Here is a 21645-nt window from a genome sequence, read left to right on the forward strand (position 1 = left end):
CCGCAATATAAATTGAGCTTTAGAGGTGCGAGTCCGCTTCGAACAGCTTCTGCTCGAGATGCGGTAGGTGAATTCACGACTACATAAAAAGCACGTAATTGTTGTTTATGAAGGATTTTCACCAAGTTTACATCAATAAACCTAATACTACAGGTTGCTTTGCATACTCTGTTAATACCAAGGTTTTAATGCTCTATTCACACCAAGTTCCGGATTTCAAGGACAAATCATCTATATGTGTCAACGCAGACAAAGTTTAATAGTGTAAAGAAGTTTATAGAGGGAAATGAGAAAGGACAAACAATTTCAAGGTAAACAAAATTCGTTTAATGATCTACCTAACAAAAATTGATTAAGCATTATAATTCATCTTTGGTCTTTTCTTCCCTAGATATTTCCTTCGCCGGTGCTTGGTCTTCTAAGTGTTCATTGACAAGCGCTATTAGGGTTTCCAAAGGTCTCCCGCCGTTCTCTATGAACACCATCTTTTTATCTTTGTATAGGACTAGTGTTGGGAAACTCGTTATCTGCAAGTATATAAATAAATTATTGAGAAATATCATATTTTAGGGTATCGTGTAATAGATAAGTGATAAATTAAGGTTATTGGCAACGATATCTCTGTGTGTTATCTTTTTTTTGTTATCAAGCGACGGAATGAACAAATCGTGATCTTGATGGTAAGACACGCGCTTATCCATGACAAGTGCATTGCCACTCAGAGCTTTAAATTATAAAAATCTAAGGGGCACTGCCGCTGCACCCGCCACCATGAGACGTAAGTTGATAAGTCCTATGTGCCTATGATTTCACCAACAAATACTCTAAAATTTCACGTCACTGCTTAATGGCAGAAATATAATAAATATATAACATGGGCATTTCTAATTAAGTTTACCCCCAGTTCTCACACCAGACGTTGAGGATGAAAAAAATAAAACCCCGTTCTGGTTACTGCATAATTCACTCTCACTTATTTTATTATTTGACGGGTATAGTCAATTACAAGAAAAGAACAAGAATTTAAAATGTAATGGCCAAAAGAACGGCGAAGAATATAACGATTCAGGTCGTCAATAAACGCCATCCTGCGTATGGCCCACGTATGGAGTTTCGCAGGACGCATTGCAGGATGGCTTGCACGGTCCGACTACATTTATAATCCTGGATTACGCAGCGGACGGCTAGGCAGACTGCAATACTGGATAGTGCATGCTCCTATTTATGACGCTACGTAAGATCGGGTGCCGATGTCGCTACTTTTTAGCTTGTGTGCAATTCAAACTTTGCGCTCTATTATCTACTACCATAACTTAAAGATTTTGATTGGGTAGGGTTTAAAACGTGAAAACGACCTAAAACAATTTTAAAATCTAACAAAATTAGACTTACAGTCACTTGAATAAGAGTTATATTACAATAATTCAGTATTTTTTCATCCTGGTTCAGCCATTCACCAATAGGTGGCGTTTTAGTAAAAATACTACTAGTATATAATAGCTAACTATTACACGTTAGATGGCGCTGAAACTTAACCGCGCGACTTGCAATTAACTCCCACTGACTTCGCGGTCCGTTCCGCAATCGCAACGGTTTCGTGCCCGCAACAGCGGCAGCTACGTGCCCGCACAAACTTCCAGGATCGTGAGTATTGAAACAAAACCGCTGTCTAGCAGCACCGGCGGGCGCGGATGGAAACCGCTCCGTGAATTGTTAACCTTATTAACCTTAAACTGACGCTACTCAACGAGTGATGTGGTCCTACCTAATCGATAGTTGAAAACCATGTGGCTGTTTTTAATATTAAAAAAAATATTCCATTTTTCATACTATATCTACACTGGTACTGGTTAAATTAAATTAATATAAATTATTATTATTTTCTTAATGGCGGCCACTAGGTTTGGACCAGTGTCAGTTTTATAAGAATAATATAAAAAATATGGCGATCGTCGCCAGTGTAAATTTTCCATTATACGTTACCACGGGTTGGTGAAGCTGTCACTGTCAAGAGTAAACTCGAACCATCAACGAATTTAATAAATTAAATTATGTTGTTTTGTTATGAAGGATTTATGTAATTTTCTATAATTGTTTCTAATTTATTTTGCATGCACAAGTGGAATTGCATGGAAATTGAAACAAAGTCAGAAATAGTAATAAGCAAACCAATCTTTCGATTTTCCTGCAACTTCAATCCAACCTTCTTTTATTTTGAACTCATTGGAAAAACTTAAAAATGAAAAAATACTCTACGTTTAATCTACGAGTATAATGGAATTTAAATATCTTAAATATCAAAAACACATAAATTTTTCTTCAAGCAACAGCAACATCCAAATTGACATGAAATTGAAACGGTTGTCCGAAATATGAGTTGTGTTAAAGTTACTCGAAATAAAATGTTTAGTAATAATAATAAAATAAAAGAAATCAATTTAACGTGAATGCTTTTCGCTTTGATATTTTAGGGACTTTAATTACAAAAATCATAGTAAGAAATTCAAACATTTCAGTAAAAATTTATTGTCGATAAACATATGTAAGTCTTCGTAAATGAACATCACTATATTTGAGTCTAGAAATTTCTATGGAGACAATAAGAAAACATTGAATAATAATAGAAATAGTAACTAAAAATGCAAATAACCGGTGGAATGTTATCTCACTGGTTAAAATTTTTGTTTTCACTCCAATTTTTACAAGGTGTATCGCTATAACTTAGCATTTTCACGTTTTACGAGAGATCTTGTATGTACAACGATCGCTATGTCACTGTGGCGATGTTTGTAGGCGTGTCACCTCGATATGGTCATTTTGACCATATTGAGGCGACACGAACCACGCCGCCATACCATATCTCCCCTTTTTTTTCTATATCTATGACTGCCACCACGCCCGTCACCTTGAGACATAAGTTGACAAGTCCCATGTGCCCGTAGTTACACCAGAACCCTTACCCTTCTAAACCGGAACGTAGTAATGCTCACATTACTGCTTGACGGCAGAAATAGGTAAGGTGGCAGTACTTCCCTGGACGAACTCTTTCCCAAGGAGCATGCTGCTACTAAAATTGTAGATGAGAGCAATCCGTCAAACAATTAAAGGGAAAATTTATGAACTTGCCCCTATTGACAATACGTATATTGATGTGAAACGTAATTTCGAACACGTTTGTTTTTGGGTTTTATTCACCCGAGATGTGAGGACCAACCTTTTCAGCTTCGCAAACCTCCTTAGATTTAACGCAGTCGACGTCCGCAATAAGGACTCTTGTGTTGTTCTGGAATTTCTCTCCCAGTTTTATCCATAGCGGACTCAGTTGCATGCAATGGGCACACCTGCGAAATATCAAGTTGTGGTGGTCATAATCCTCCGCATAAATGGACACGTAATTCCAAATCACAAAAATAATTTGTAGCATCAAAAATGTTACTTAAGCTCGACAAAAATTTGTTGATACCTCTTACCATGGTGCAAAATAATTAATGAATACTAAATCAGTCTCCATGAATATGTCAAAGGTTTCTTCTAATATCCTGGCTACTGGTAATGTTTTCTTCTTCTTAAGAAACTTCTCAGGATCATAGGTTTCAGTCAACAACATTGTGTCTACATACTGTTTGAGTTCCTGTAATGTTTCACCACTGGATATGCCTACCTGTAAATAATGCAAAATAAAACTTGTTCATGTCTCACACATGTATCACACATCACATCATGTATACCCAACAATGAAAAAATCGCGCTGTGGATGATGAAAAAATTGTGTAGTGTGGAACACCTAAAATACTAAATAATTTACACTGTCCACAATTCCATCGCAATTTCATAATAGATAGATCGAGTTATTATTTATAATTGGACCCTTGTTGGGCGCCAGATTAAAAGACATTGTACTTATTGGGTTCCAAGGCATTTGGCATGACATGACTACAGCTAACTCTAAGAAGTTTCCTGAATAATATCGCTACGTATAACTTAGGTCATTTGTATTAGATAAGGTATAGATTCAGGTGTTACTTTGCAGAAATCTATGTTAATAAAAATGGAAGTAAATTACTTGTAACAATTAATTAAAGTACGTAATAAAAGTAATAAAAGACGCATGATGCGTATGAAGCCTCATACTTGACACTGCGTTTTTTATTTGATCCAGTATTACTTAATTGACAGTAATTGTTTCAGACAGAATGTCGAACGAGACGAGAACGAGAGTAGATCCACTGCAACCATTGACACCAGAGACCAACTGCAGCAATTCAGTCACGATCAGGGTTACCAGGTCTACTGTTTTTCCAGTAGATCTTCTGTTTTTGGACGACATCTACTATTTTTTAGCGAAAATCTACTGTTTTTTAGGAATTTTCAGATTTTTCACAACTATTCTTGTCGGCTTTTTAGATTTTGTGAATCGTCGTTTCCATTTACGACGTCGTACTTTATGTTTTTGGAATGAAAGTGCAGAGCACATTAAATAAAAAATGTTGTAAACTGTTTTTATTGGACAAAATAGGTACTGTATAGTGTACTAAAATCTTTTACGTGCATGCATTTAGCTTTAACGTGATCTCAACTGTGACTCTCTACATATTGAACATTTGTCTGAGTTTTTGTAAAACTTTACAATGTGGTCAAAACATAGAACATCGTCCTTTAATTTTTTTTGGTATTGCGGCTTATTTGTCAATCGCAGGTCTAGAAAATGTGGGGAAGTAACATCTATGATATGATGATCCAAATACAATTTTTATTGTGAGTTACCAATATCGTAAGATAACATCAAAAACATTATGTTTGAAGAAAATCGATTAAAAGTGTTTCAAACACCGTAAGTTCAGCATCTACTGTTTATTTTCCTCAATCTACTGTTTTTTCTGTGCAATATCTTCCGAATTTTTCAGATTTGACCTGGCAACACTGGTCGCGATGCAGTTGCTAATCGTCTACCTTTACATACACTTGTGATTTATATACAACTGATTTTAATATTTCAACATCAGCGACGGCATCGATGCAATCGCGTGTTTGCATCGGTGCATTCGCCTGTAAATCACTAGGGTCGCGATGCAATCGCGCGTTTACATCGGTACTAAAAGTCGCGCTGTGTGTAATCGTCTTAGTCTTAGACTATTTTTCATTTTTATAACATTAACTGCCGGGACGAAAAAAGTCGTGCGCCTCATGGCAAGCCTAATTACTAACAAACGAAAAAATCTTACAATTCTTCCATGGTAAATCCAAACTAGATAAGGGTATTGCTTAACATCAAAATTCTTGCAAGTCCATTCATTCTCCATGCAATTGACTTTGCCAATATGTATGTACTTGTTGTGGGCGTACTGCACTGCTAATTCCGCCCATATTGGAGCCAGTTTCTGAAAATTGATACTAACTGTTAGTATACATACATGACTTTAGCGAGAACAATAAATTTGTAGTGTATAATGTACGCAGGTTGGTGTAGTGTATAATAAATACTAATGGTTTAATTAATTTTGTTCTAGTTTTTATTAAGGCCTGTACACGGGATCATTAATGCAGTCTTGTTATGCCAATCCCTGTGGATTTTTCTATACAAGTGTTTAACAAGCTCTCGTGTGATGTGCACCCTCCTAATGAGAGGCAGAAACTCACGTGGTGGCACAGAGTTTAAGTCGTCTTTGGCAATATTGCACTCAGTACAACATTTAACCTACTTGACATAGATTCTGTGAATAATGTTAGCCTATCGTATTTAATTTTGTACAAATGACATTCTTGAGTATTCTCCAACTTCACACGGACCTTTTCTATGGAAGGAAGTTTAAAGGTCTGTATGCCACATGTAGGTTCAGAATTCTAGTCTCAATTTTGTCTACATAATAAATTAAAAAATTAAAAAAACGTTGTTATATAAATAATATAAAAATAATATGTATAGTCTTTATTCTAACCGTAAGTTGTATGCATTTATTGAAAAAGTAAATACCTGTGAAGCTTTACACCAAGGCGCATAGAACATGACGAAGTGCTGGCCAAAGGCAAGATGCTTCTCAATGTTCGCATCCGTCAAGTAAGCCACCCCACTATACACTTTCACTTCACTTGATTCTTTGTCATGTCCCTGAAATCACATTTTTTGTAAATTACTTGTGGTATCTATGTAAAGAATCACAACAATCTTTGCGTGATCGATCTGTATGAAAAATTTAGTCAATGTCAAATCTAGCTTGCCAGCTTTAATAAACCTTATTTGAGAAGATGTAACAGGTGTTATTGGTGCTCTATGTAAAGATTAGGAGTGAAAACATACTCTACTTCTTCGTTTTATTATTTATAGCTTCATCATTAATAGGGACTGGAATTGGCCGAATATATTTATCAAAACTTCAAGGGTGTAATATTATACATAGAGTGTATAATATCTCCCTCTGAAATTCCAGAACTATCATAGTATTTTGATCTATATTTCGGACATGTATCTAACAATTAGTGTGCAATAATGAATTTAGAAGAGAGTTTGTTATTGTTTTGATTTTTTTGCCTTTACCTTTTATCATTTTGGATAACAGGGAATTGTGTATTACTTGAAATTTAGGTAAATGTACTCTACTTGTTCCGATCTCCTTGTCATTACTTGGAATGAGAGAATGAGAGCACATTCCAAGATGACAGATATTGATTATCAGTCCTTAGTAGAAAAGGTATATCAGTATTTATCTGTATGCAGCAACCAACATAATGTTGTGATAGCAATCTTTTTTAATTTAAGTTGTTTTCTTTACATCGTTTTTTCGTACTGAAGGTTTTAGTGTGGGTGTTCTGAATAGTGAACAGATTTAATTTAAATAGTTACTTTGGTACATACTTGGTACTTGGTACTTGGTGCAACGGGCTGGTGTCCGCATACTATATACATACTATATACACAGATAATTGGTGCAATTTTGTTTTTAATACATAATATACACACTCGCTTATCTTTTTTATTTTTTTTATCTGGTACATTATTAAAATTTAATGTTTTTTTAGATAATATTTTGACACCAGCAATCCTTTACCCTATGTACCCTTCTGCCTTTTCTTTTGTTTCTTTTGCATTTTAAATGCTAAATTATTCAATAAATTTATAAAAGTCGGCCGGATTCGAACCGACATCTTCTAGCAAGCCGTGTCAGACGTTATGCCTGGCAGTATGATGAATAACTTGTAGTAAAAAAAATCTATAATGTTTGAAATTCAAAAAGTATCATTATGAATAAAAAAAAACACAAGAAAAATTTTTCGTCGACCTGGTGGAACTTGAATCCGCGTCCATGCTGCACCGTAGCATTACTCTAACCATTTGAGCCACGAGTCCAGTTACCGAGCCGTCGAAATTCTCCTGTGTTTCTGTTACAGATTTTGTACTGACTTTCGGCATTCGTCGCCGCTAGTGATATCTAGTGAGAGATTTTTGAATAACCTCACTCCAGCCGATACCTTTACAGGTATCACAACTGACGCAGTTGTCGGTTTTCGATCAAATGTATTTCTTGAGATTTGGTAAACAACTCCATTAGTTTTATTATGACTATGGAAACGAAATTCAAAGAATTCAAAAGGTATTGCAAGTTCGTGAAAAGTGGCAACTTTTAATTTACCATAATGTTAATTGCTGGTGTCAATTTGTTTTTTGTCTGCAATGACTTTGATTGGTGATATTAATATAATCATAATTCTACTGACAAAACCTTGGCTCTTAAATAAGTCACAACACTAAAATAGATGTCAGTGCATTCTATCAACATACCTCGGTGGACAAAGTGAATACATCATTTAAGAATAGTGTTAGAGACGGCAGATCTCTAGTACCTTTGTATTCTACAGGGACAAAAGAGTTCTTATGGAAGTACAGTAGTGTCGGGTAGCCTGAAAATACACAAATAGCTTCAATGACAACAACTTAATGATCTCAGTGGCCTAACGGTGTAGATGGTGGGTCCTGGATGCAGAGGTACTGGGTTAGATTTCCAGTAGGATCAATTTGCGAAATGAACTTTTCTAAATTGGCTCTGGACTGGGTATTCGGGGGAGTGCCCTAGAATTCCGTTGCACTGGTACTCACAGTACAGGGAATTTTCTAATTTGAGACCAGGCAATTTCTGTTAAAATGTTAAATAGTTGTATGATAATATTATTATAATTTTTTTTTATAAGTGTGTACTCCTAGCTCCAAACTAGGGAAACCCTGTATCACTGGTGACACGGACTCTCATATGGACAACCACAAATTACAACCAAACTCACGAGATAAATAACTGTAGGCCATACAAAAATTTCTCCGGGCACGGGAATTGCACCTGGGACCTCTGCGTGGCAGTCCAGCTTGGTAACCATGCGGCCACAGAGGCAGTTCAATATTAATGTGACTTAACCGTAAGTTTTGCTTTTAGCTCATCAAGTGAATTAAAAAGTTATCAATAATTGTGTGAATAAAAATGGAAGTAAATTAATTTTGCTACTCCGAGAACCCAGTAAACGTTTAATCATGCAAAATAGCAGCGCTTGTGTTGAATATTTTTTCTTGCAGTTAATTATCCCACCCACCCTCCGCATACAATTAATAAAATAAATAACAGAAGCGCAACTATAGTCACAAACCATCACCAGACTCTCTTCGGCTGAGCGTCAAGCAGTCAACAGAGGATGCCTGATGAGGATGAGGATGCCTCATGGAGAGGCAAAACATGTGTTGGGTATATTTTTGGTGAAGGTTTGTGACTATAGTTGCGCTTGTGTTATTTATTTTATGCAGAGGGAGGGTGGGATAATTAACTGCATGAAAAAATATTCAACACAAGCGCAGCTATTTTGCCCGATTTAACCTCCACTGGGTTCGCAGAGTAGCAAATTAATTTACTTCCATTTATATTAACATGGACTTGCGCAAAGAAACGCCTGAATCTATTAATTAATAATCGTGTGGTTGACTTACGCAGTAAAATGATCTCAGGTACCTGTAATATCATTCTCCTGACAAAGTTTTGAGTGCACTGTGCAGTCTACCTGAGCGATAGCGAATTTTGACCCTTGCGTGTTTACTAGCTCCGCTAGCTCCAGCCAGATGGGATGGAAGGCTGTGCAGTGACGACACCTAGAACAAACAACAAGACCATTTACAAAATTAGTTAAAGTAACAAAAAAATTAGTTAAAAATAAAAACTTACCAAGGTGCATAAAACATAATAAAATTTCCATCCATTTCTTCTATTTTCTGTTTGAAATTATCTGAATCATAATCGTAAACGTAATTTTCTTCGGGCGTAACAAAGTACGGAAAAATCAACAAAAATAAAGCAACAAATTTAGTTTTTCTAATTAACATTGTGAATTATTAGGACCACTTATGTGTGTGTTTGTTTACTTAAATCTAAATAAATTAAATAAACAATAAATAACATTAAACTGGTTCGTAATTAAATTAGTTTTCAGTATGATTGGAAAAACGAAGATTCAATTTCATTTCTGTTAGGCACCTCACAGTTTTGTTGTAACAATTTGAGACAACTTCATTTCTTTGTTGAACAGAGGCAGCGCTATATAGATTATTCGCTTATGTAAACTAATTTGCTTTAGTTTTGATCAAAAAAGGCGAATTGAACGAAAAATTGAATAGAACAATGAAGATTGAAGATTGAAGGTATGACAGTGATGTTGTTAAAAAATATTTCATTCATTCACGTATTCTGATGGTCGTTTACATGTTCAACAATGCACGTATTTTTTCTGTTCGGATATACATTTGTTGTACGTACTTACAATTTGAAAAAAAAAAATTTAATTTAAGTATATCTTTTGTAAAATGCGTAACTAAAACTTAACTCATAAATAATTGTTTTTGGAAGCATGAGCAACTGCATAGGTTTCGCATATGAATTTGTAAAATAATTCAATAATTTAGGATCACCTACAAACGTCATTTATAATGACCATTTCCGAACACACAAAAGAATGTGGTAATTCTTCAAAATGGTCGCTTTGTATGGTTTGCCAACTTGCATGTCTGTGTTTTAGAGTTCTTTGTTTTCGTAATATAGTGGATATTGTATTATAGAACCAAAAGAGCAACCTGTTCCTCGAATATTTTGTTTATTTTGGAACATCTTCTGAGGAAATATAGAAAGTGTTGCAAAAGAAAGATGTCATCGGTAATGTGAGAGCGCTCAACTATCGTTTTTATTTTACGGGATTGCGACGTTTATGACCCTTATTCGAAACTACAGAAATTTAAAAATAATCAGGTAACTTAGTTGTTTTTACTCGGATCTTAGCCATAGGCTCAATTTTAGCGGCTAACATGAAACAAAGCTGCCTCTAATTTTGGCATTCCACAGGTCTGTCATGATTAATTTGCGTTGAGCATTCCTATAGTTCATATTATAATCGCTAGTATAATTGGAAGTTGTGAGTTTAGGCTTCACTTTTTGAAAGTTATATTATAAATCCGAGAAGTTTTTGGTGATATGCATACTTGATACTAGAGGCTGACAGTAACTACATTGCGTGTACTACAATAAACAATCCAGTCACCCTGAAAACCTATTAGAATATCATATGAGGTTGGTAAAAATAATCTCTTTCGTTTTCAGGGTGAGAGCAAAGCTTTAGCAGTTGCAACAGATGAAAATGTTATTACAAGCAAAACAGTGAGTGGCGAATTGTGTCAATAACTGTTGAAACGCGAAACGGTCGTGATATAAACAGAGTGTCAAGTGAGGACCAATGAGAAGAATACGAGCTGATAGTGGAGTGTATGGCGCGCGCGGAGTGTGATGGGCGGGGAGACGGCGACGGCGGGTGAGCGGTGCGGGGCTGCGCGGGCGCGGGGGCGGGCGGCGCGGGCGCCATGAACCCGCCGGCGCCCGGCAAGACGCCCACGCGCTCCTCGGGCTACCACCAGAAGGCGCTTGCCGAGATTCGCAACTCCCTCCTACCTTTTGCCAATATCGGCAACTCTGAGCCCCCGGGCTCATCAGCAGCTAGTACTGTTAGTTCAGGAGTGAGCTCCGGATTCAGCTCTTCCTCTGGAAATGGACTAGACAAAGATTTGAATGTGCTGCCACAATCTTTAAATCAACTCATCACTTTAGGATATGATGAGGTATGTAATATGTTAAATAATGTGAACCTTGAGGTTCAAGTTTTATTATGGTATTTACACATTGCAAAAAATGCAATCTTTTGAGTAACTTCAAGAGATCTGCATACACGAGAAAAAGCAATAACCCTAAAATGACTACAATTAAAAGGAGTTGGGGTCATTACTGACCTACTTGCTTAAACAAATAATATTTTAAGAAATACTGTAACTTTTTTATTGAACCACAATCTTTTTGAGATATTTACCTTTTAAGGTTTCATTTTAAATGAATGTTATAAAATGTTTAGTTATATAGTTCTAATATTTTAAATTATTGGGCTAAATGTCGGTAAACAAAATATTTCTCTATTGTCATTTAGTCCTTATGAGCATATAAGCATACATTTAGTCTTCGGTTATTTTACTACTCTTATGATCATATGTATGTATATGTACTCGGTACATATTTTTAACTGTCTCTGAAGCCGAACGGTTACCATGCTGGACTGCCACGCAGAGGACCCAGGTTCGATTCCAGGGCCGGGAGAAATATTTGTATGGCCTACATTTATTTCTCTCGTGAGTTTGGGTGTAATTTGTGGTTCCCTATGTGTGTGTCCATGGCACCCGCGACACAGGGTTTCCCTGGTTGGTGGGTTGTGGCTGTGTTGAGTGTGAGCGTTATTATTATTATTTATTTTATTGATATTGGATTTCACCAGTACTATTATATTTCATCCGAGTAAATGCTTGAAATTACAGGATCACTCAGTCAGAGCTCTCAAGTATGCGGGCGGGCGTTTTGACGCTGCCCTCGATTATCTGCTCAAGCAGCAGGAGCCTGTCGTCAATGGCGCTCTCAAGAGCAACAACTTGGGTGTGCTTGGCACCAAACTCATCAGAAAACCGAGCCTCGAGCGTGAGATCAATCTTCACAGAGGTAGTCCTGCGCTGGATTCCGGCGCAGGCAGTTCGCGGTCGGACAGCCCGCGGCAGCCCGAGGCGCCGCCGCTGCCGCACGAGAAGTTGAGCCGGCAGTACTCCCCGTCGGGGTTCGCGGAGCCGCCACCACCGCCGCCCCCGCGATGTCCGTCCACACCGCCTGTGCCGCCTTCCGTGCAGCACCTGATGAAGCGCATGTCGCCGGCGCCGCCATTGCCGCCAGCACGAGGCACCAGCCCCGTGGCGCCGGCTGCGCCCACGCCGCCTGCGCGTCAGCCCATGATTGTGCAGAACGGGCCGCAGGTGCAGCAGCAGCTTACCCAGCAGATCCAGGCGCTCAGCATATACCAAACGGGCGCCTCGGCGGCCGAACTGCCTCCACCTTACCCTCTTTCTGGCGTTCCGCCTCCTCCTTCGTACTCTGTCTCCATGCAGAACCGCCAGAGCCCGACGCAGTCGCAGGACTACAGGAAGAGTCCGTCGTCGGGAATCTACTCGGGTGGTACCTCTGCCGGGTCACCCAGTCCCATCACCGTCACGCAGTCAACGGGTTCGGCGTCGGGGATGACCCGTCCTACGCCTATCCAGGCGTGGACCGCTAGGCAGGCCGTGCAACCTCCCATAATAATGCAATCCGTGAAAAGTACACAAGTTCAAAAGCCCGTATTACAGACGGCGATAGCTCCTGTTGCGCCGCCACCTGTAGCTAGCTCTGTCACGCAGCCGCCTCCGCCATCGTACGCGAGCTCAATACAGCAAAAACAAGCGCAGACACCACCGAGCTACCCCTTGGCACCTAAGCCTTCGTCGCCAGGATCCACGACGTCGAGCGGGACGTCGCCGACCACACCCACTGTGCCGACGACAGAACCGCCTAGTTACGCAACCACAATGCAAGCGCTAGCGGTGCAGCGAGGCATGCACCCTATGCCGCCGCCACCTTACGGAAACCAAACCGAAACCACCACTACAGTTAACTCCCACCATTCACCTCTTCATAAGAAGTTTGTAAACGATGTAAAAGGCGAGACGTCGCAAGGTTTGGACGTCAAGTGTCCCAACCAAAATTGCACCAATAACTTATTAAAAGATAACATGTTGCCATCTGGTTCAGAGAAGTGTAGTAACGGTTCGACGGAACGCCGGCCGGAGCGGAAAATGGTGGAGAAGATACGACACCAGTCCCCGATCCCGGAACGGAAGAACATCAGTAAAGAGAAGGAGGACGAGAGAAGGGACTGCAAAGTCAGGAATTACTCCCCACAAGCATTTAAATTTTTCATGGAGCAACACGTAGAAAATATTCTCAAATCGTATAAGCAACGGACATTCCGACGAATGCAGTTGGAAAAGGAGATGACAAAGATAGGCTTATGCGCCGAGGCGCAGTGCCAGATGAGGAAGATGTTATCGCAGAAAGAGTCGAATTATATAAGACTAAAACGAGCGAAAATGGACAAGTCGATGTTCACGAAAATAAAACCAATCGGCGTTGGGGCTTTCGGGGAGGTAACGCTAGTTAGGAAGATTGATACTAGTCATCTATATGCCATGAAGACACTTCGGAAGGCCGACGTGCTTAAACTGAACCAAGTGGCGCACGTGAAAGCCGAGCGGGACATTCTGGCGGAGGCCGACAACGAATGGGTCGTGAAGTTGTACTACAGTTTTCAGGACAAGGACAACTTGTATTTTGTGATGGACTATATTCCGGGCGGAGATCTGATGTCGTTGTTAATAAAGCTCGGGATATTCGAGGAAGACCTGGCGAGGTTTTACATCGCGGAACTGACTTGCGCGGTGGAGAGCGTCCACAAGATGGGGTTCATCCACCGCGACATAAAACCTGATAACATCCTCATCGACCGAGACGGGCACATCAAGTTGACAGACTTCGGCCTTTGCACTGGTTTCAGGTGGACTCATAACTCCAAGTACTATCAAAGAAATGGTAAGTTACCACAATTTTCGTGATATTGTTTATGTAATATACAAAAAGGAAGTTCTAATTCATCATCCAAAAACTGAAATTTGTACCGTGTTGTTTTAGCCGAGCACGGACGTCAGGACTCGATGGAGCCGATGGAGGGCGAGTGGGGGGCCGCAGCCGAGTGCCGCTGCCGGGCGCTGAAGCCGCTAGAGCGGCGACGCAGGCGCGAACACCAGCGCTGCCTGGCCCATTCGCTTGTGGGCACGCCTAACTACATCGCGCCTGAAGTTCTCACACGTGCTGGGTACACGCAACTCTGCGACTGGTGGTCCGTGGGTGTTATCCTCTATGAAATGCTCGTCGGATCGCCACCTTTTCTCGCCAACACTCCTGCAGAAACTCAGCTCAAGGTTTGTTGATTTTTTTCAATTTTGCTATGGTAAAGCCGTTTAACGATTTTACAATTTTTGTTAATATCTAAATTTAAAATTGGTCCTTCGAACCGGATTTTTCTCTTGGGAGTTTTTTAGTATGTGAACTCACATCAACCATGATTACAGGTGATAAATTGGGAGAGCACACTTCACATCCCGGAAGCGGCGAATCTATCTCGCGATAGCAAAGACTTGATCTTGAACCTGTGCTCGGGGCAAGACACAAGACTTGGCAAGGACGCCAATGAAGTTAAAAACCATCCCTTCTTCAAAACCATTGATTTTGAAAAAGGGCTTCGGAGACAAGTGGCACCGTACATACCGCGAATAGAATATCCGACGGACACCTCCAACTTTGACCCTATAGACCCAGATAAACTAAGAAATTCAGGCAGCTCCGATTCTAACAAGTCGGACAGTGAATTGTTAGATAACGGAAAGTTTCACGGGTTCTTCGAGTTCACATTCAGGCGGTTTTTTGACGATGGCTATACGGACAAAATTAATCTCGACGATAATGACAATCAAGGTCCGGTGTACGTATAGCGGCGAAAGAATTCCAGACCGTATTGCAAGCATACAAAGTTCAATGCCTTTTGAATGTTGGGGTCAGGTGGAGTGAGTGCCAGCTACTTTTCCGACTCCTTTCGTCCGAAAGGTTGTTAAGCATTTCTTTGTTGCTAAAACGACTAAATTCAAAGAATGAATGAAACAGGTGCATCGTTAGTGCCAAATCGCAGAGTATGCGTAGTACTCTATTTTTTATATAATTTTTTGAAGTATTTTACCTACTGTGGTAAGGCTTTGAATATTGAACACTATTCGTATATGCAATAAAATAGAAATCGCGCCGACGACGGTGGCAAAGAGACACTGAAACTAACGTGTAGTAATTTTACAAAGTGTGTGCCTTTGACTCTCTATTAAAAAATTAGTTTTGTACACGTAACGAATGTAACGTATTTAAATTTAATAAGAACCGTATTGTTAATAATCCCGGTGATAATGTTGTAATAATGTATCGTTATGTATTTGTAAGAGTAATCTTATTGCTGTAATATATGTAATGGATGGATAGCAGTTGTTTTATAGCTCTACTATTTTACACTTGTTAATTTCTATTTATATTACCTCTGTCATGAGAATAACGCGTTGAAATCGCTAGCGACCGTGTGAAATGTTTTTATGGCTAATTTTAATTCCCGATGTAACCGCCAAAGGTGTTGTACAACTTGCTATAAAAACAGTTTAAACCGTCATCAGCATCTCGTTGTGGAGGTTCAAGTTTCTTATAACATTGTCTTTACTGTACATTTCCAATTCCAGTGACGAACTAAAATGATCGTATAGCAAATTGTACAGCGCCAGAAGCGGCCACAAGAACAATTAGATTTGCGATGCCCGACTTTGAATGTTACTAATATTAATCATTCGAATGAGCAAATCATTCGCCTAATTCGAATCAAAGCACAACCATTCGACTCAAGTCGAATAATTACTAACCTCTGAACTACTTGGAACTCCAGTCATGTCCATATGAAAGTATCCCTGTCCCAGACACGTTTACAGTATTACCATATGTTAAAGAGGGCTAGGCAGAAATGCTCTATGGAATCTATGTTTTAGTAATACTGATTACCAGGGATCGGAATTTTAAATCGTTTTTTTACTTAAACTTTGAGGAATATAGTCAGAAAATGAAGACTGCCTTACGACAATATTTTTTAGGTCCTGGACCTTTTCGGGATTCGGGATGTGTCCAACATCAACGTGGCAGGAAAGCCAGTTTTTCTGTATAATTGGTAATAACCGTGACCTGATTGTCTTTCTATTTAAAAATTTACGTACAATATTGGTTTTCAATTTGAGTGACCTACCGTTATACTATATTTCCTATAGAACATAGCCAATATAAATAATAATATAAATAATAATCAAACACGTTGACAATAATGTGGGAAAACGGGAACTAATGTCGCTGAAAACTACGAAAATTACGCGCATTCTACTTTCTCTATTGTGCGTATACATAGAGCACGAACGATTTTTGTACACACATTATATTGATATAAGTAAAGTGTAAATGGTAGAGTTATTCACTGTATCATGGTGCTGCCGATCGCGCCGCGTGCGTGTCACGCTCGCGCCGCGTCGCCCATCACTGTATACTATTTTTGTAATGTAACTAGAGAAATTATTTATAAAATAAGAACAAGCTTACATGATTTAGTGAATGTTTTGATAATTGTCACTATATTTTCTTATGTATTTATCGAGTTAGGAAGCTTGTGTGTTTGTTTATAGTGAATGGTGTACAGGAGCCATTGTCAGACTGTGAAGTTGTTTGGATATTGACATTGAATTTGTACTAAAGTGCTTCCTTTTGGGATCGGTTTTCGGGCCAAAATATATTCTCAATTTTTTGACGCAGCCCCTCTGACCTTTAATAGGTCGGTCTTCCATGGTCTTCGGACAGCTCATTGAGTGCCTTAACCTAAAAGCACTGATAACATGTAAAGTGATGTTGCTTAAGTAAAATAAAGCACCTGTGTAAGCAATAGACCAATTTAGGCGTGCGTAGGGTTGGGTTGTGGAAAAAATCCATTTTGAAAAAATCGTATTTTTCAGAAAAATAAATAGTTTTCCGGATATTTTTCCAATTTTTATCCTTTAATTTTACACATTTGTTGTTGACACCTGTCAAAAGTTGAAGTTACAGAACGAAAACGATGCAGCCAACAACAAGTGATGGTGTGGTTGTTGAAGGTTTTTCCGCTGTTGTGAAATCATTTTTCAAATCTCGTTTTTCTTTATATGGCTTTTAGCTATACAAGTTTATTTTGTGATTCACGCTAAATAAAACTTCAAAAGATATTTCTGAACATAGACCATATTAGCCTTCTAAATTATACTTTTCCTATTTTTTTAATTTATCCGGAAATTTACCCAACAGTAGGCGTGCATAGGGTTATAGGCATTTTACATATAATTGACTGTCACTTTATGTCGATACCTCCCACGTAAGTTGTAAGTCAAAATACCATTTTTTGCTTTTTAAATTATATATCGAAACTGACACTGGCCCAAGCCTAGTGGCCGTCGTTAAGGAAATAGAATAGAATAACTTATATATTATATTATATTTAGGTTCCATGTTTGAAACTAAACATAACAAAAAAAATATTAGGTTCCATGTTTGAAACTAAGGGGTTTCTTTACTTTTGAATAAGGAACCTGTAATATCCATAAAAAAGGATACATCTAAGGTACAAAATAAAAAATGGTATTTTGACTTACAACTTACATGGGCGGTATCGATGTGACCTCATTGAAAGGGACAAATATAGCGGAAGGGGCATTTCATCGCGTTATTAAGTGCGTAATTCAGCTGCGTGCATTCAGTTACTTTCACTATAGTCTCGAAACGTACTGACTGACCACTGATAAGGTTAGTAGCAGTCTAATTTTCACAATTGAAAATGTACGATACTGAATTAATAAGTATTCAAACTTATAATCCTCTCTGTTGTTGATCAACGGTAGCCTAACAGAACATTGAATTAATAGCAAAAACTGAGTTTTAAATAGGAACCCACACCCTGAGACTCACTTTTAGTAGCACTAGAACTCCTTGTGAAAGAGTTAGTCCAGGGAAGTATTGCCACCTTATTACCACCTATTTATGCCACCAAGCAGTAATGTGAGCATTACTGCGTTCCGGTTTTGAAGGGTAAGGGTGCTGGTGAAATTAAAGGCACATGGGATTTGTTAACTTATGTCTCAGTGTACTGTAACTTATGTCTGTAACACATCTTTGCGATTTAAAGCCCTGAGCGGCACTGCAACTATTATGGACATGCGTGTCGCTTTCCACCAGGCGCACGATTAGTTCGACCCGTCACTTGGTATGATGACAAAAAAAAACTAAGGGCACGTTCCCATTATGTCGTGATGACAGATGGTCGTGCAAGTTAGTGTCGTGGCCTGTAAATGAAGGTTAGGTCGATTAACTGCCGTTCACGACTTTTTTGACGTTACGACGACAGACTGTCGTGACAATGGTAAGAGCTAGAACGATAGTCGTCCGACAGATAATCGCAGCTTCAAATGATTCTGTCTGTGTGAACTGATAAATTGTCATGATCTAGTGGGAACATCTAGACGCGACAGTCGTTCAACGATAAAATAAACGTCCACGACACAGTCACGACAGATAGTTGTGATATGGGAACAGGCTAGACGCGACAGTCGTCCAACGATAAATAAAACGTTACGACATAATGGGAACGTACCCTAACGGATAACTCGTGTAATTAAGTCGGATTTTTGCACGACATGTTTCGAACCCACCGTGATCCTTTAATCATGAGATTCCGCGGCGCTGAATCGACAAACACTTCGCGTAGTTGGTAGCAAGGGTAGTCGCTTGCTGCTGCCAGCGCCCGCAGCTGAACTGAGCGAACGGGCTGTCAGGACTTTGGCGCGCAGTTTCCGTTGAATATCATGAATAAGGACCACGGACTGGTTCAAAACTTATCTAGGGAACAGTCGTCTTAAATACGTGAGTTATCTGTTAGTTTAGTTAACATAAAGAGTCCCACAAGGCCCTTTCTTTAAGCCTTTGAATGGTTTACCAACCTTTTCTAAGTAATAAACTGTTTTCAAGTGCACATAAGTATATGTTGTATATATTTATAAAATAAACTATTGCTGACGAGAAGACGTTTCTGAGCTTCCTGAAAGCTGCCCAGCCAAGTCGAATTCGACGATTGACCTCTTTTTCGAAATTGGCACTACCTAATTGGACGGTTAGTCCGAGGTAAACATATTCGTCAACAACTTCGACAGTAGAAATTCCCACTTTTATAGGGGTGGGTATGACATGAACATTCGACATAATTCGACTGAGCAAAAATGGCGAGCTTAGGAAGTTTTTCGTATTTGCAAAACGAAATTTGTCCAAGTTTAAGTTACAAATTAGGAAATAAACACGAAGTTATTTAAATCAGGCTTAGCTCGTTTGTACGTGATTATCCGCATATCTTTCACTACATTTGTCCCTCTCCAAATAGCATCATTGTCATTGCAGACGTCGTTCTCCAACAAAACTCGCTCTTGGTATAGTCCAAATGCTAAATATCGTTGGTCGGTCTGGTCCCACCCTTAGTCGATATAATCTATCGTGCAATACATATTTATGAACCTAAACCAATTTAATCTAAATCGGTACATATTTTACGATGTTAATTGAAAGATAGCTCTAAATTGTTGTAACCACTTCTTTTAATGTAGATTTTCAGTCAAGTTCTATTTCTCACTAACATTAAACAATGTTTTAATTTATAGTCGCGTTACTTGAGGACTGTAAAACGCGTTGCGGTATATAAATAGTGATAAGAGATGGATAGTGAACAGTGGCGTATCAAATAGCTTTGGGGTCCCCAAAAAATTTAACTTATTTATGGTCCCTTTTCATACAAAATCTTTTACATCTGTCCCTACGTCTATTTTTCTACTAAAAATTTAATGTGCTACGGTCCATCTTGGTATTAGATTTTCACGTAAAATATTTATAACAATTGAATGCAATTAGAGGTGAGAAACACTCGGGTTCGATTCCCGGAAGGACTTAGGTAACGAACTTTTCTAAATTGGTTCTAGTCTCTGGGTAATGCATCGGAATAAATTTCGTTATTTTGGTACTCATAGTATGGGAAATTCCCAGGTAATGGCGTCTTTATTTGGCACATTTTCATTATACGAACAATTAAGAAAGCAAAAGTGGGTAAGGCTCCATTTATGTTTATATTGCGGCGGAATATAATGGAAGATATCTAGTTTGTACGTTACTCAATTATTGACCATTAAGTGCTATGTAGGCACAATATCGTTACAAAAATTTGCTTCCATTCCGTTCCGCTGCAATATAAATTAAGCCTTTAACATTCTTATATTCCCACAAATTAATGCCTTTTAATTCCCGCACCAGAATTTATCATGCCACTATTAGAATTTTAGTAGGAACGATAAAGTTTGGACAGATCCGTAAAGAAAACAAGACACGTGAATACTATACTAATTTGTGGCCTTTTCATGCTGAACGGGAGCCTTTCAGAATGTCGATTTTAAACAATTAAAAAGTAGCACCAAGATCCTGTCTAGAGCCTCGTGACAAATTAGTCTTATCTTGCTTTATTACGCCACTGGGAATAGCAAAGTTACGAACTTGCAAAGATTTTGTGAACGAATTACACTCTGGTTACAAACCGTTTTAACATTGTACAGTTGTCAAGTAAAAAATAAACAGAACAAAATGTTATGAATGGATAGCAGTAGTACAATATCAACTATCTAAAGGGAAACACTGAATGTGTGTAGGGTGACAAAGATGGAATGTTATAAAGAAACGAGAAAAACATTTCTTTTTTGTTTTAACATATTGTTTGTCCTTGTTTGTCATCCTACATGTGTGGTAATGGGTCCCATAAATCTCGAACGCCACTAATTTGAAATGCATTATCAAAATCACTTTTACTCCGAAATTGTTCGGGACAAAGTGTAAGTGGTGTTAGAGTTATATCTTTGATTTCACTTGTACAGTATGTTTAAATGAGTCAGTTCAACCTTAAATTATGTGTTATTGAATGTAAATTGTTTTATTCTGAAATGAAACATGCTTATAAGAAGTAAATGAAAATAAAATATGGGAATTAATTCTCTTGTTTTCATTATCCCGAATATTGCGCCAAATATTATGATTATGACTAAATAAAATACAACGTCGCGTTGGTATTTTCAAAGCGAGACTGAATACCTTTGGAGCTAGCATATTCTATTATATACATAGACAATGACATGGTGGTCATGTCATAATGAATAAAAAATATGGTTCGTTTTCTGAATTCCATAATATGGTCGAAATTGTTATTTCCAGTTGTTCCATGTACTCAGTTCCACGTGGAAGAATTGCAACCCAAAAGTTCCATACATTAAAAGTAGTGGGAGTAAATTTAATGTTTTTATCTCATTCCATTAGTTTCATACATTGAGATTCCTAAAACGGCACATCATTTGTGTCGAGGGAGGAAGTTCGCTGTTGATGAAAAATTGTTTTAAAAACATACCCATATAAATGATTTTTAATTAACTTCAATATAAACAAATGATATTATTTATAAAAATATGTAACAAATTGGTAACATTTGTAAATATTTACGAAACTCCTTTTCGACTTA

At 38.4% G+C, this 21645-nt stretch overlaps 2 protein-coding genes across 3 annotated transcripts; one reads left to right on the plus strand and one right to left on the minus strand.

Moving 5' to 3' along the window:
• Positions 1 to 342: 342 nt before the first annotated feature.
• On the minus strand, positions 343 to 9500 carry LOC113240446 (thioredoxin domain-containing protein 5). Its single transcript, XM_026477758.1, has 8 exons — positions 9192 to 9500; positions 8982 to 9118; positions 7775 to 7893; positions 5972 to 6106; positions 5223 to 5378; positions 3471 to 3661; positions 3215 to 3341; positions 343 to 527 (listed from the first exon to the last, which is right to left on the minus strand). Exons 1-8 carry the CDS (start codon positions 9347 to 9349, stop codon positions 360 to 362), a joined length of 1191 nt encoding a protein of 396 aa, XP_026333543.1. The 5' UTR covers positions 9350 to 9500; the 3' UTR covers positions 343 to 359.
• Positions 9501 to 10870: 1370 nt separating this feature from the next.
• On the plus strand, positions 10871 to 17353 carry LOC113240379 (serine/threonine-protein kinase Warts). 2 transcript variants are annotated; one of them, XM_026477664.1, is made up of 5 exons: positions 10871 to 11125; positions 11867 to 13270; positions 13556 to 13997; positions 14097 to 14386; positions 14537 to 17353. In XM_026477664.1, the coding sequence occupies exons 1-5, from the start codon at positions 10871 to 10873 to the stop codon at positions 14954 to 14956; spliced, it is 2811 nt and encodes a 936-aa protein (XP_026333449.1). In that variant the 3' UTR covers positions 14957 to 17353. The 2 variants fall into 2 exon arrangements, with proteins under 2 accessions (XP_026333449.1, XP_026333448.1); XM_026477663.1 differs by having other exon boundaries at positions 11867 to 13997.
• The last annotated feature ends 4292 nt before the right edge of the window (positions 17354 to 21645 follow it).

Source organism: Hyposmocoma kahamanoa, unplaced genomic scaffold (genome assembly GCF_003589595.1).
Source record: "Hyposmocoma kahamanoa isolate Upper Pololo Valley unplaced genomic scaffold, ASM358959v1 138, whole genome shotgun sequence".
In the NCBI taxonomy this organism is placed as follows: Eukaryota; Metazoa; Arthropoda; class Insecta; order Lepidoptera; family Cosmopterigidae; genus Hyposmocoma; species Hyposmocoma kahamanoa.